Source organism: Hemitrygon akajei, chromosome 7 (genome assembly GCF_048418815.1).
Source record: "Hemitrygon akajei chromosome 7, sHemAka1.3, whole genome shotgun sequence".
NCBI lineage: Eukaryota > Metazoa > Chordata > Chondrichthyes > Myliobatiformes > Dasyatidae > Hemitrygon > Hemitrygon akajei.
The window spans coordinates 176,062,327-176,078,536 of record NC_133130.1 but is presented as its reverse complement, the minus strand read 5'-3'; the positions used below and the strand labels follow the sequence as shown (position 1 = coordinate 176,078,536).

General features: G+C 38.4%; 1 protein-coding gene across 8 annotated transcripts in view; it reads left to right on the top strand.

The window, feature by feature from the left end:
- LOC140731201 (disabled homolog 2-interacting protein-like) overlaps positions 1-16,210 on the top strand; it is a 597,104-nt gene that overhangs the window by 452,653 nt on the left and 128,241 nt on the right. The window contains exon 1 of one of the 8 annotated variants that reach the window (XM_073052664.1): positions 14,433-14,735. The exons of the other annotated variants lie outside the window; for them this stretch is intronic. Coding sequence (XP_072908765.1) covers positions 14,725-14,735 — 11 coding nt within the window. The 5' untranslated portion in view covers positions 14,433-14,724. Of the gene's footprint in view, positions 1-14,432; positions 14,736-16,210 lie in introns of those variants that run through there. 8 annotated transcript variants of the gene reach the window in all.

The following is a 16,210-nucleotide window of genomic DNA, read 5'->3' as shown; positions in this document are numbered from 1 at the left end:
AGTAGCTTCGATTAGAAGAATTTAGGAGAGTAGAAACAATATTTGTTGTTGGTTTAGTTTTTAAAGTTCTTTCACCAGAAGCTTCTGTTTGATTTGGCTATAATGGAAAGCAACTATATTTAGATGGATAAGAATAACTGATCTTCCTTTGTGTAAATTATCAGTTGAACTTGAAAGGTGTTCATTTTAACAGTAGTGAGGTAATCATACAGAAAATCTTTCAGACATTAATTTGGGGTACAGTCATTATAATTTTTTTTTGTTCCTAGGCAGTTACTTCCATCAGGGCTGATTTATTTTCTCTCTCAACCCCATTCTCCTGCCAGCTCCCTTTTCCTAATTTCTCTTGGAAGGGTCACCCTAAACTAATTCTATTATTACTTTTCCAAATGTGGCCAGAGGATTAGATGGCCTTGTTTCATGAGGCTAAATCATTGTTTCTGTATCATACCACACCCCCCCCCCCCCCATCCCTACCTCCACCCTCCTCCATTTCAAGCTGTTGCCGACATTAATATCATGTTGCCTCCTAAAGGATCTTTGTACTAAATGTTGGTACGTCCACTGAGACTCAGCTCAATGCACTTCTGTCAAGGTTCTCTGAAACCAAGGCTCCCCACAGACCCCTCAGTGAATGGTAGAACGTCCATGGCATAAAAGAGGTGGGAACCCCTGACTCAAACTGAAAACCTCAAACTTGCAATTATTCAAAGCTCTGCTCTTTGGGTCCAGATTTGTGTTTAATGTTGTTCAATGCTCACCCTGCACATTGTCTTTCATTATAACATGTTCCCATAGGCCCTGAGTTTCTCTAGTTGAACCTCAAGGCATTATATGAGCCTGTTGTCTGAATGTTGAGCAGGAATAGAGAAATATTTTTGAGTTGCAGAAAAATGCATGAGCATCTGAGTGATATAGTGTGATCTATTTATTTACTGATTTACTTGCTAATCTGTGGTTCTCTCAGAAAGTTACCATACATTTTGCTTAAGGTTTCAGTGTAATGATTGCCCTAACCACTCCACAGAGATGGATTGGCACATATTCTGTAGTTTTAACTAATTGTGTGTGGAGTCGAAGGAGTAATTAGTTTAGTCCATCATAAATGGGAGGATTCAAGTTTTGGAATAAACTAGAATGAATCCAGAGCAATACAGCTGGGATGTTACATCATCCTTACAGCCAACAGATATTATTTCATTAAATGCCTTGAAATTGATTGGGTTTACTTGTCACTATTCTAAACTAATTATTTACAGAAGAGAAATTTGAAATGCAGTAATTATCTTAATAAATATCTGGTCGTCTTGATTAATCAGAATCACATTTAATATCACTGACATACGTCGTGAAATCTGTTTTGTGGCAGCAGTACATTCCAATATATCGTGTTAAAAACTATAAATTACAAAAATTAATGCATATGAAAAAATTAATTAAGTAATGCAAAATTTAACTTAAGTAAGTAGAACAAGAAAATAAACACTAAGCTAGTTTTCATGGGTTCATTGTCCATTCAGAACTGATGGCAGAGGGAAAGAAGTGTCTTCAGGCTCCTGTACCTCCTTGATGGTAGCAATGAGAAGAGGGCATGTCCTGGGTGATAGGGATCCTTAATGATGTATGTTCTCTTTTTAAGGCATCGCCTTTTGAAAGTGTCTTGGATCCTGGGGAGATAGTGCCCATGATGGAGCTGGCTGAGTTTACAACTTCATGTGGCTTTTTCTGATCCTGTGCAGTGGCCTCTCCCTACCAGATAGTGATGCAACCAGTTAGAATGCTCTCCATGGTACATCTGTAGAAATTTACTTGTGTCTTTGGTGACATATAAATTAACCTCCCAACTCCTAATAAATTTGGCCACTGTTTCCTTTATAATTGCATCAATATGTTAGGCCCAGGGTAGATCCTCAGAAACGTTGACACCCAGGAACTTGAAACTGTTCACCCTTTCCATTTCTGATCCCTTGAAGAGAACTGGAATGCGTTCTCCCAACTTCCACTTCCTGAAGTCCACCATCAATTTTTTTTTGAGTTCAAGATTGTTGCTGCGACACCACTCAACCAGCTGATCTATCACCATCTGAAATCTTGCTGACAATTTTTGGGTCGTTTGCAAATTTATAGGTGGATGTAAAAGAGTAGAGCAGTGTGGTAAGCACACATCCTTGAGGTGCGCCAGTGTTGATTGTCAACGAGGAGGAGATGTCATTTCCAATCCGCACAGACGGTGATCTCCTGGTGAGGAAGTCGAGGATTCAGTTGCAGAGGGAGGTACAGAGGCCTAGGTTTTAGAGCTTGTTGATCAGATGGAGGATAACTTGTGTAATTAAAATTCAACTGCTAAATTAATTTGGCTCATAATTCTCTAAATATGTCTATTTTTATTTCAAAATTAATGTTTCTCTACAGTTTGTATTAAGTTTTGAAGTACCAGAGATCATTTCAGGAATCTTCATGTTCTGGCTGGTTGATTTCCCACTCAGCTGAGAAATGAACCGGTGAGAGCATTGAGTTTCTTTTTCACAGATGGATGAGAATGAAAAGCTGTCAAATGGAAATGTTTCTCTTTCCGTAGATGCTGCCAGACCTGTTAGGTATTTCAATCATTTACTGATTTTCTTTTTTTCTAGATGGGTTGAAATGCTTGACAGAACTGATTAATCTTTTGACATTTGCAGTTTGTGCTTTCACTTCAATAGCCTAGAATTATTTTTTGTAGAAACCTGGACATTGTTTAGGTATTCCTGTCCATTTATAGACATACCTTGATTGCATCAAAATTTTTTGTTGATTAAACTGCTTAGTCAAACTGAATGCTAAAACATAAACAGAGAACGTTGCTTAATCATGACTAAATTTTAACAATTTCAAGTTACTCCAGCCTTTTACTCCCTCAGATGCACCTGCATCTTGATTTCAGTTTGTCTGTGTACCAATCTGCCGAAGTAGTTTCTGTGAAGTAATTGGTGCTTTGATAGCTTTGGTCTGCATCCTATTGGCAACGTTCACCACCATCTCTCTGTAACTTAAGATAAGTCCTCTCATTTTTTAAAAAACTGATTTAAGGTGTGTAACCTGATGCCTGACCTGCTGAAAACTTACAGCATTCTCTATTTTTGTTTAGTAGGAGCAGAATTAGACCATTTAGTCCATTGAGTCTGCTCCGCCATTCAAGCATGACTGATCTTTTTTTCCCCCCCTCCTCAGCTCCACTCCCTGGCCTTCTCCCTATAACCTTTGATGCCGTGGCCAATCAAGAACCTATCTATCTCTGCCTTAAAAACACCCAATGACCTGGCCTCCACAGTCGTCTGTGGTAACAAATTTCACAAATTTACCACCCACTTGCTAAAGAAATTTCTCCGCATCTCTGTATTAAATGGACGCCCCTCTATCCTGAGGCTCTGCCCTCTTGTCCTAGACTCTCCCACCATGGGAAACGTCCTTTCCACGTATACTCTGTCTAGTCTTTTCAACATTTGAATCTTTTATCCTTCTAAGTTCCAGGGAATAAAGGCCCAGAGCTATCAAACGTTCTTCATACAGTAACCCTTTCATTCCCAAAATAATCCTTGTGAACCGCCTCTGAACCCTCTCCAATGCCAGCTCATCTTAGGTGAGGAGCCCAAAACTGTTCACAATATTCAAAGGGAGACCTTACCAATGCCTTATGAAGTCTCACCATCACATCCCTGCTCTTGTGTTCTAGACCTCTTGAAATGAGTGCCAACGTGCCTTTACCATCACCATGCATTTTCCAACATATTTCCAACAATATTTAATTTGCCACTTTCTTACCCATTCTCCTAATCTGTTTAGGTCCATCTGTAGCCCTCCTGTTTCCTCAACACTACCTGTCCCTCCACCAATCTTCGTATCATCTGCAAACTTGGCAACAAAGCCATCTATTCCATTTTCTAAATCATTGATATACAGCATAAAAAGAAGCAAGATTTTTCCCTTAAGGAAACCATGCTGACTTTGTCCTATTTTGCCGTGTGTCACCAAGTACTCTATAATGTCACCCTTAACAATTAACTTCAATGTCTTCTCAACCACTGAGGTTTATAATTTCCTTTCTGCTGCCTCTGTCATTTCTTAAAGAGTGGAGTGATATTTGCAATTTTCCAATCTTGTGGCACCATGATAGAATCCAATGATTTTTGAAAGATCATTACTAATACCTCAACAATCTCTACTACTAGCTCTTTCAGAACCCTAGGGTGCAGTTTTGGGTGATTTATGCACCTTTAGGTCTTTCAGCATTTTGAGCACCTTCTCTCTTGTAATGGTAACTGCACTCACTTCTCTTCCCTCACACCCTTCGACACCTGGGACACTGCTAGTGTCTTTTACACTGAAAACTGCAAAATACTCATTAGTTTACCTGCTGTCTCTTATTATTTCTCCAGCCTAATTTTCTGGCATTCCTATATCTACTCTCATCTCTTTTTTTTATTTTTATATACTTGAAAAAGCTTTTTCTAGCCACCTTAATATCGTTTGCTAGCTTGCTTTCATATTTCATCTTTTCCCTCCCAATGATTCTTTTATTGTCTTCTGTAGGTTTTTAAAAGCTTCCCAATCCTCTATCTTACCACTCTTTTTTGCTTTGTATGCTCTCTCGTTTGCTTTTACATTAGCTTTGACTTCCCTTTTCAGCCACATGTATCTTGCACCTTCCTCATTTTTCCCAGAAACTTAGCCATTGCTGCTCTGCTGTCATCCTAGCCAGCATCTCCTTCCAATTTACTTTGGCCTACTGGTCTCTCACACCACTGTAATTTCTTTAACTCCACTGAAATACTGCAATGCCAGAGTTTACTTTCTCCCTATCAAATTTCAATTTGAGCTCAATCATATTGTGATCACGACTTCCTAAGAGTTCCTTTACCTTAAGCTCCCTAATCACCTCCGGTTCATTCCATAACACCCAATCCAGTATAGCTGATCCCCTAGAGAACTCAATGACAAACTGCTCTAAAAAGCTATCTTGTAGGCATTCAACAAATTCAATCTCTTGGGATCCATTACTAACCTGATTTTCCCTATTGACCTACATGTTAAAATCTCCCATGATTATCATTGCCCTTTTGACATGCCTTTTCTATTTTCTGTTGTAATTTGTAGTCCACATCCCAGCTACTGTTTGGAGTCCAGTATTTAATTGCCATTAGGGTACTTCTACCCTTGCAGTTTCTTAACTCAACCTACAAGGATTCAACATCTTCCAACCCTATGTCACATCTTTCTAATATGAACACCTCTGCCTACCTTCCTATCCCTCCGATACATTGTGTAACCTTGGACATTCAGCTCCCAACTACAACTGTCCTTCAGCCAAGATTCAGTGATGGCCACAATACCATACCCAACAAGACCATCCATTTCCCAAATCTGCAATGTTCTGGTTTTCCAAGTTTTGATAGTGTAGTTTGAAGAGATTGTTTCAACATCACAACTACTCCATACAGATATTTAAAAATTCTATGTATGTGTATGTGAAATTCTGTGTGTGTGAGATTCCGAACAGAGGTTAACTTGTTATAAGTTGCCAGCAGAGGTGGTTTTTGTACAGTCTGCTCTGAGTTGGTATTAGTTAGCCTGTGGGAATTAGTTGCAGTTAATCACAGTCCACATCAGTACTTTGGATAAAGATTGCATCGAGCTGTGTAGTATTTATTTGGACTATATACTTGAGTTGCGTGGCAAAGTGGAGATGCATCTACAGCAAAGGGGAGGAGTAAGGCATTCCTTCCCTCCGCTAACCTGGAAGTCACCCTTGGACAAGGTGTAGCACCAGCTTAGTCCCCGATCAGGAACATATGAAGCCATGGGAGTTGGTAGTAGATGATCGTATGAGCAGCTAGTACATATCACAAATCCTGACACCAGGCAGACAATCACTGAAGAGTATTGATAATGGCTGGGGTCACTGTCTTGTAAGAACGCTGTCCAGAAGAAACAATGGCAAACCACTTCTGTACAAAAAAATTGCCAAGAACAGTCATGGTCATGGAAAGACCACAATTGTCTACGTTATACAACACAGCTCCATTAAGAATGAACTTGAGTAACAGTTTGTTATTTTATTGCTTGATGCTCTTGCTGTGCCTGTGACCCTTGATTCTAAATCCATTCACATGCCCTGCACATCAGTGAATAATAACCAGTCAGTCTATTGGGTGTTACTTCCATGCTGATTGTAGTACTTGGCTTCAAGTCAGGTATTGTTCACATGTTGGGAAGCAGAGCTGTGCAGATGTCTGAGTATCAGAGGCCAGTTCAAGTGACTGGTTCCTCAGCTTTTCCTTTTTCCTATGAATCACAGCTGGAGGAAAATATCAGCAAGAGCATGTTTCATAAATTGCAATATTACATTTTATGATCAGCCAGGGATAAAACAGGATGTATTACAAGTTACAAAGTCTACTTTAAAAATCTAAGATGTGAATGAAAATCAAAAATAGTTTATGCTTAATTAAGATTATTTTTTTTTCATGTTCACATTCAGTACTATGCAAACGTCTTAGGCACATGTAAAAAAATCCTGTACAGTGAAGATGCTTTCAAAAATAATGAGAAGAAAATTTTCTAAATATCAAAAAATTACTATAAATCGCAGTAAACAGTAAAAACTAAATCAAATCAATATTTGTTTAAAGGCACCCTTTGCCTTTAAAACTGCATCAACTCTCTTCAGTACACTGTCGTGCAGTTTTATAAGAAAATCGGCTAGTCGGTTGTTCCAGGTATCTTGGAGAACTTGTCACAGTTCTTCTGCAGACTTTGGCTGTCTCGCTTGCTTCTGTCTCTGCAGGTAATCCCAGACAGCCTCCAAGATGTTGGGATCAGGGCTCTGTGGAGGCCATACCATCTGTTGCAGAATTCCTTCTTGTTCTTTTCACTGAAAATAGTTCTTTATGACCTTGGCCATGTGTTAGGGGCTATTTGTCCTGCTGCAGATGGAAGTTGGGACGAATCAGACGCCTCCCTGATGGTATTGTGTGATAGATGAGAATCTGCTTGTACTTCTCAGCATTGAGGATTCTATTAATTCTGACCAGGTCACCAACTCCATTTAACGAACTGCAGCCCCAAACGTGCAGCGAACTTCCATTTAGCTTCATTGTTGGCTGCAGACACTCATCCATGTAGCGCTGTCCAGCTCTTCTATGGATAAACTGCCTCCTGCTTGAGCCAAAAATTTCAAATTTTGACCATCAGTCCAGAGTACTTGCTGCCATTGTTCAGCACCCCAGTCCTTGTGTTTTTGTGCGTAGGTTAGTCTCGTGGTCTTGTTTCCGTTTCAGAGGAATGCTTTTTTTAAAGCAGCAACTCTTCCATAAAGATCATTTCTGACAAGCCTTCCCCAGACTGTAGAGAGGTGTACTTGGGTTCCAGTGGTTTTTGTGAGTTTAGAGTTGATAACAGTGCTGGACTTCTACTGATTTAGAAGGGAAGTCAGTTTGATGCATCTCTTGTCTGCTGCACTCAGTATCCATGATTGACCACTGCATTTCTGGTCCTCAACCTTGCCCGTTTCTTTGTGCTTCTTCGGAAGAGCTTGGACAGTATATCTTGAAACTCCTGTCTGCTGTGAAATGGGAGAGAGCCTGCTGATGAAGGATGACCACCTCGTGTCTTGTTGCTCTGCTCACTCTTGCCATGTTGTAAGAATTGATGATTTGAGGGTTAAACTGCCACATCTGCCGCACCCTCACCTTTTAGTTTGGTTGTCCTTGATGTTGTTTGATTCCCTCTACACCTGTTTCTGTTTCAGTTAATCAGGTTAGTTCATTCAACTCATTATGTCATTGATCATTAGCACATGTCTATTATCTTTGTTTAATCATGTACTGGGTTATATATCTACAAAGTAATCAAGCTTTTATTTGAAAAGTGGTCTATTACTTAATACGTTACTTACCTTTAGCAAAATACAAAGGTTTCTCTGTAGCGTTTAATTTTTTTGGAAAATGAATGTTTGGAAATTTAAAATTTGCTCTTTTCTACTGATACACTAATGCAGAAAACAGAAAATAAACATCGAAAACAAAATCTGTTATAAAAAAATCTAGGGTACCTAAGACTTCTGCATAGTGCTGTATATCCAATACTCAACCTGATCTGGAATTAATTGTCATCATCAAATATCTTATCTACCAAGAACATAGAAAAGGAACAAACTGTTTTTTTAAAAAAAACTATGTATAGAAATTATAACATAACTGGGAGAGGCTTATTCTTATTGCCGTGGTCAAATAAAGAATTCAGCTCGTATATATTCGGTGAAATGTAATTGCATGCTACTTAGTAATTTATGCCAAGGAAAATTAAAAACAGTTTTATGCATGTGTGACTTCCCACTTGACAGTTTGCAAAGTATGTTGAATTAATATAAAGCTGCATGTGAATATATAATGTCGCTTGCACTGTTTAAACAATATCTGTTCTAAGGGGTCTGTATTAACCTGAGTAACCATCAATTTATAGCAATGGCATCCATGAGTTACCATTGTTGTGACAGGACAATAGTATCTCTCAAATGGAATAATATATTTCCATATTTTAATAACCTGTGATGAATGCTGTCCAGTATTATGCTATACATGACAGTAAATTAAAATAAAGGCTCAATGAGTGGGGAGAAATACCTTTTTTAATTTTATGGAGGGAATTATGACATCTAAATGCATTGTATCTTTGTGTAAAAGTTTTTGGGAACCCAAGGTGATGGGATTTTAACTGTGTAAGAAGTGGGAACACCCAAATCAAATGTACTAAAGATGATTGCCTCAACTCTGTCAGTGGTCTGTCCAGGACGTTTAGGTTGGTCTCTGCATGGAGTACTTTCAGTGAAATTCTTGAAAACTGTATGGGTTTGTTTCCTATCAATGGTCCTCCCCAGCGTCCTAGTAAAGGTGCAGGACCTTGCCTTTTCGACACAATGCAAGTTAGAAAAAATCAACAGGATGACAAAGCAATGTTATCAGATTCTTGCATGAGTTTATTTTATATAAGAAGGAGGATGCCACATGACACTGGAAAATATTCCCCTTAAATGTCATTATCCTTCTGATATCTTGGAGTAAATTGGTTGCTCTATATTAAGGGACTCCGTATGAAGTCAGAACTGATGTTTATATGTTTATATATGAACCTATGTTTATAATCAAGAGACAGGCTTCCTTCAGTTTAAAAATTGAACCGTTTGAATACATATACCTCTGAAATAGGAATGTAGTTCCTTATATTTAATTCAGTTTGCAATTGGTGTTCATTATTTTTGCAGTTCACAGATCTGGGTCTTGCCATTTCCTCTGTTGATATGATTAAGTTTATTTGTTGAAAGACCAGACCACTGGGAGGAAAAGCATTGTTACTTGTGTATATCATACATATCCTTTGCTTCTTGTTTGGTTCAAAAATCAATTGGCCACAAATAGAATAATAAGTTTCACTCACTGCAGTTGCTAGTTCTGAACATGTTTGGGTGTAAAATTTAAACCTGACTTGATCATGTCCAATCTGAACCTAACTGAGCTTGTGAACAATTCTGTAGTTAACCTAACTTTAAAAGAACCAAAAATAAATATACATCACTAATAATCAAGAGCAATAGGTATAATGCAGTAATATTAAGCAAATCATCTTGACCCGGATCACACGTTGAACAAGCCAGGCATTGCACAATCACGCGTGTTTAATTGGAATACATTTACCTATTGTGATCAGTTTCTGATGGACTCTAATCAGGTAGCCAGACTGTAGCTTCACAGCATCTCTGTGTTGACCAACATTCAGATACAATGGTCTGTTTATGGTCACTTCCCCTTTTATTCCACTTGAAGGGGGAATCATTTGATAATATAATGTTAAATCTGGCTGCAGCATCAACATGACAAAAACTACATCATTCACAGAGGAGTTCATTTTAAATATTTCTAAAAATGGTTGCATATGTACTGTGAGCAGTATTGTAATTCTAAGTGAGTAAAGAGATGTTTCTGTAGCAATAGTGCACAAGATAATTACAAGTGTGTATTTATCAAGCTTCATTTTGCTATGAAGAGGATGAGTCTTCACGATGCCAATTAGGAAGCATAATTGACAAGTTCAGCTTATCCATTTATATAAATATCCAGTGGATTACTCAAGCTTTTTTTATTACAATTTTCATTACCCACTTCATATTTCCATCTGGAGTGGAAGAATCCTCACTATAAGTTTTAAAACCAGACATCTTAGTTGCCATGGGTGAGTTGTACTAAAAATCCGACATTGTGGCCATTTTATTGGGTAGCTAATAAAGTAGCCATTGAGTGTATGTTCGTAGTCTTCTGCTGCTGTAGCTTATCTACTTTAAGGTTCAATGTGTTGTGCAGTTAGAGATGTTCTTCTGCACACCACTGTTGTAACACCTTGTTATTTGAGTTACTCTTGTCTTCCTGTCAGCTTGATCCAGTCTGGCCATTTTCCTCTGACCTCTCTCATTAACAAGGCATTCACACCCACAGAATTACAGTTCACTAAATGTGTTTTTGGTTTTCGCACCATTCTAGAAAGGGTTCTTAACCTGGGATCCACAGACCCCTCAGTTAATGGTAGGCGTCCATGGCATAAATAAGGTTGGGAACCCCTGCTCGAGAGGCTATTGTGTGTGAAAACTCCAGGAGGTCAGCAGTTTCTGAGATACTCAAACCACTCCATCTGGCACCAACAATCTAAGTCAAAATCACTTAGATCACACATCTTCCCTTTCTGATGTTTGGCCTGAACCTCTTGACCATGTCTGCATTGAGATGTTACGACATTACTGGCTGTTTAGCGATTTGAATTAATGAGTAGGTGTACTTTAAAGTAACCATTAATGTATTTCTGTGCTAACTGTGACTCCATTTGATTTAGTTTTAGAATTTGATATGAATGCCACTTGCATAGTCTGGTACCTGTGTTACTTTCACGATACCCACAGAATTCGGTTTTGATTTATGTGTAAAACTGAAATATCCTATGAGGCTTTGTGTTTGCTATGCAGATGAGACCATCTGTTTTCAATAAGTGACAAAATTGAGAACATTATCTTCTAAATAATTTTGTAGGATGAAAAATATTAGTATTTTTCTTTGTTAACATTGACACAATTTATGAGGATTGCAATTCGTGATTTTTTTTGTGTAATTTCATCCCATATTCAAATGCCTCATTCTTTTATACAATTTTAATCTAAATATTATCTTCCAGTAATTGATGGATATACCAAAGTATATTTATAGCATTCACCCTTTTGTTGATGAGTTTCTTGAAGAATTTGCATGTAATTGTAAATGGACTGCTTTTAGTAAATATATCATTTAGCTGGTTGTAAGATACCACAGAAGCTTAATGGTCAATTTGTGTGTATTATTTTTGATTCTCCCATTTATTTGCATATATCCCTCATTAAGAAAGCTATTAGTTTCCATTCTGGCTATTAACTATTCAAATGCCTCATAGATCAGATAGTCTAACTGATGGTAACTTATCCAAAAAAGACCTTTCTTCATTCTATTTGAGAAATATATATTTAGAAAGTTGTTTGCTTGTACATTTTGAACTTCTGAACTCTTTATAGTCAGGGAACTTCTTTGACTCATTGTATGGCTAATCTGTATTTTCTGGCATTGTGTGAACACAGTGGAGACATAATAAATGGTGTTCTCTATTCTTACTACCTATGTATAAACAAATGCTCAAACTTTGGTAGACAGAATCGGAGAGGATGACTGAACATCTACAGTGTAGTGGCCTGTGATCACTGATTGGGATTCAATTCCTGCTGCTATGTGTAAAGAGTTTGTACATTCCCTCCATGACTGCGTGGTTTCCAAAGGCATGCGGTTAGGGCTAGGAAGTTATGAGCATGATATGTTGGTCCAGAAGCATGGGAATACTTGCTGGATGCCCCTAGTACATCTCTGGGCTGTGTTGATTGCTGACATAAATAATGCATTTCACTGATGTACATGTGACAAATAAAGATTTCATATTGAAAAGGAGAGGTTTTAAGAAGTATCTGAATGGAAGAAATTTAATGTGGAGTTTGAATCTCAGTGTCCAGAGAGTAAACAATACCAGTCTGTTTCTCACTGAATGTTTTTGTACAGCTGAAAAAGAAAAGATGACATGGAGAAAGAGTGTGGATACTATAGAAAGGGTGCAGAGGAGATTTATGAGGAAGTTGCCTGGATTGGAGAGCATGCCTTATGAGAATAGGTTGAGTGAACTTGATCTTTTCTCCTTGGAATGACAGAGGATGAAAGGTGACCTAATAGAGGTGTATAAGATGATGAGAGGCATTGATCATGTAGATAGCCAAAGGCTTTTTCCCTAGGCTGAAATGACTAACATGAGGGGGCATAGTTTTAAGGTACTTGGAAGTAGGTACAGAGGGGAAGTCAGGGGTAACTTTTTCACACAGAGTGGTGGGTGCATGGAATGCACTGCCAGCGACAGTGGTGGAGACGGAAACAATAGGGTTTTTAAGGGACTCTTAGATAGGTACATGGAGCTTAGAAAAATAGAGGGGTACGCACTGGAGAAATTCTAGGTAGTTTCATGGCCGGCACAACATTGTGGGCCGAAGGGACTGTAATATGCTGTAGATTTCTGTATTGTATGAGAAGACTACATTTAAAGGATTGAAAGAATTATCAGTGGGTTATTGGGCAGAGTTTGGCAAGCCCATTGGAGCATGGGGCCATGAGATTGTTTCCCAGAACCTAGTGCAAGACTTGGGGTGGCACGGTTAGTGTAATGCTGTACAGTGCCAGTAATCGGGGATTGATTCCTGCTGCTGTCTGTAAGGAGTTTGTGACTGTGTGGATTTTCTCCCATATTCCAAAGATGTACTGGTTAGTTAGTTGTGGGCACACTATGTTGGTGCCAGAAGCGTGGTGACACTTGCAGGCTGCTCCAGCATATCCTCGGACTGTGTTGGTCGTTAACTCAAACAACACATTTTACATGTGACAAATAAAGTTAATCTTTAAATATTTACTGTATCTCTTTAAATTAAGATACAAAAAACTGTTTTCAATGATTAACAGAGTGAAGGTGACCAGGAAAGCCTAGGAACAGCTAAATTGTGAATAACAAAAGAATGAATGGTGGGGTGAGATCCAGTGGAAATTTTTGCCTAACACTGGCTCAAAGATTTTTTCTCCTTTCTCCATCTTCCTAATACACCCCTTCCCCCCGCTCTTAACCACGTCAGTATCTAGAGTCAAATTGCATTCCTGTATGACTGATACAGTTCTGTTACCAATTACTGAGATCTGAACACAAAGCAAGCAAAGTCCAGATCATTGTTCCTTTTGGAACAGCATTGCTTCTCTTCCTGCCTGTCGATCACAATGTGGGGAACTGCGTGTGCACAGCTGCATCCTCCCTGTCCCAAACACGAAGTGGCGTGCTCGGCTTGAGCTCCATTACGAGGCATCTTGCCTATATTCACAAGTGGCAACATTATGTCGCAGTACATGAAAATAAAATCTCCTATTCTCATTCTTAAACCAAAATAAATCGTATATTCAGAATTATCACATGTATATTGAAACATGCAGTGAAATGCATTGTTTGCGTTGGCAACCAGCACGCCCAAGGATGTGATGGGGGGGCTGCCCGCAATTGTCACCACACATTCTGGTGCTTATTTGCTTATTACAAACAAGGCAGCAAAAGATGAGAGAAAATGGGATCAAAATTCAGTATAAATTTATTGTCAAAGTACATACATGTCACCATATACAACCCTGAGATTCATTTTCTTGTGGCCGTACTCAATAAATCTAGAGAATAATAACCATAATAGAATTAGTCAAAGACTGCCCAACTTGGGCGTTTAACCAGAGTGCAGAAGATAACAAACTATGCAAATACAGTAGGAAAGAAAGAATAATAATAATAATAATAATAATAATAATAATAATAAATAAGCAATAAATACTGAGAACATGAGATGAAAAGTCCTTGAAAGTGAGTCCATTGGTTGTGGGAACATTTCAATGATGGGGCAAGTGAAAATACCCCCTTTGGTTCAGGAGCCTGGTGGCTGAGGGGTAGTAACTGCTCCTGAACCTGACGCTGGGTCCTGAGGCTCCTGTACCACCTTCCTGATGGCAACGGCAGTCTATTCTGCAGATGGAGTTTCTGTTCAGAAAGAGTGCAAACTGGAAGTTGAATGATGTAGTTAAACTATTCATTTCAGTGCAAGCTGACAAAATTATTTGGCCGTGTAGTTGGAACAAAAATATTTTAGTGTCATTACGCAAGATTGTTTACACAGTTTTTTTTCCCCAGTAAGTTGTTTTTAAGCTGGTCCAGTTTCCTTCCAGGAATATGGAGAGGTGGGGAAGTGGGACAGGAAGATTCGTCAGGCTGAGGTAGCGCAGGCTGGAAGCTGAACAAACGTGAACATTTGCTTTGAGTTGGACTGCCTGACTGTGTGCAGAGAAGCCAGTCAAACTGTCGGCTGAACTGTTTACTTACACTGTTCCATTCTCGGCTGCCTGCATTGAGAAGGTTGGGCTTGGAATTGCTAGGGCATTATTACTTTTCCATATAGGCAGGGGCAGGCAGTTATCATTATTCAGCTGCTGGGAGTCATGGCCTTTTACTGCCTATCTTTTATTTTGGAACGTAATTATCTGAACCACAGGCGACAGCAACAACAGCCCTATGCTGCTTCTGTAAGTATGTCACATTTTTCATGCAAATACTATTATTGATACTGCCAGCAACTAAATGGCTTTGATGTTAAGCAAGTTTATATTTTATAAAGACACCCAGATCTTGTGAAGTTAATGTCTAGGATTTTTAGGTGCTTTGTTGATCAAGTTTTTAAAAAAATGCATATAAATAAAGGATCTTGGGAAACGGGTGAGCAAATAATGAATTTAAATAGATTGTTTGTGCTCTAGAATAATAGCTTAAGGATTACTGGAAAGAAGTTTAAACTTAGCTATTTATCAATTAAATATACTGCGTTTATGTATTCTGTTACTTCTTGTACCTAAAATTTTAACCGGATGATCTGTGCTGGGACAAATAAGATTGATTCTGCTACAGTTCTGTTTCCAATTACATATTTTAGCTAGCTGACCCTCTTTGTTTAAAATTACTATCTTTACAATAGAGAACAGCAGGAAAGATAAGTATTTCTGCTGTGTGATGTTCCCTGCAAAGATGCATGTCTAAAGGAGAATGCTGGGAAACACATTTTACAAATGAAAACAGGATTTAATTATTGCCAGCTGGAATGTTATGGCAATTTTACTTGGGCGGTAACCTATTTGTTGGCCCAAGTGCTTTTGGAGAAATGGCTGGTATTTCATATCAGAAGAGATCAAGATCTGTGTACATAAAAAGGATCCGAAGTTGATGGCAACCCTAGAAATTGGAGCTGATTAGCTTTCATTTGAAGAGCAGGCAAGTTTTCATATGATAATGACAGCTCTTTAAAATATATGACATTCAGTTCTGTGTACTGTTGATAAGTTTTTCATGAAATCCATTTAGCTTTGGATTTGCAATGCCAAACTAGTAGCTATTTGGTTTGGCGAATCTGCCAGTAAAATATTGAACCCCACACAAAGACTTACTTGCCCACCTTTTGTTATGGTAGCTGAGGCAGTATTCACATGAGTACTTCTGTGAATAATAAACAAAGCTCGTCCTTGCTAAAAGGAATGAGCTCCATTGTCAATCCATTTTGCCTCTTAGGGGGATTAATCTTTTATACTTAGGTCTACACAATTAAATTAATCTGTAGATAATAAATATAATCACAGTGTGCGTATCCTTGCGCCTTCCTTTTTTTTCAAGAAAACACTTACTGCAAAGCGCATGAAAAGGATTATCCCAGCTTGGAGTGCATTTAGTGAAATGGATTTTTCAACTCATTGATCGACTCACAGTGAGTTGATTTTCTTTCCATTAGCAGCAACAATGACATGACTTTGTGACCAACTTGTAGAGCAAAGGGTTGATGAAAGGGAGTGACAAAATTTCACCCTATTATCTAATATATGCATGGAAGTATTTCAAAAGACAATGTTTTGAGGTTATATTTAAATTCAAAGTTTAAAGTAAATTTATTGTCAAAGTATATACACATCACCATATACTACCCTGAGGTTAATTTCTTGCGCATGTTCAAAATAGA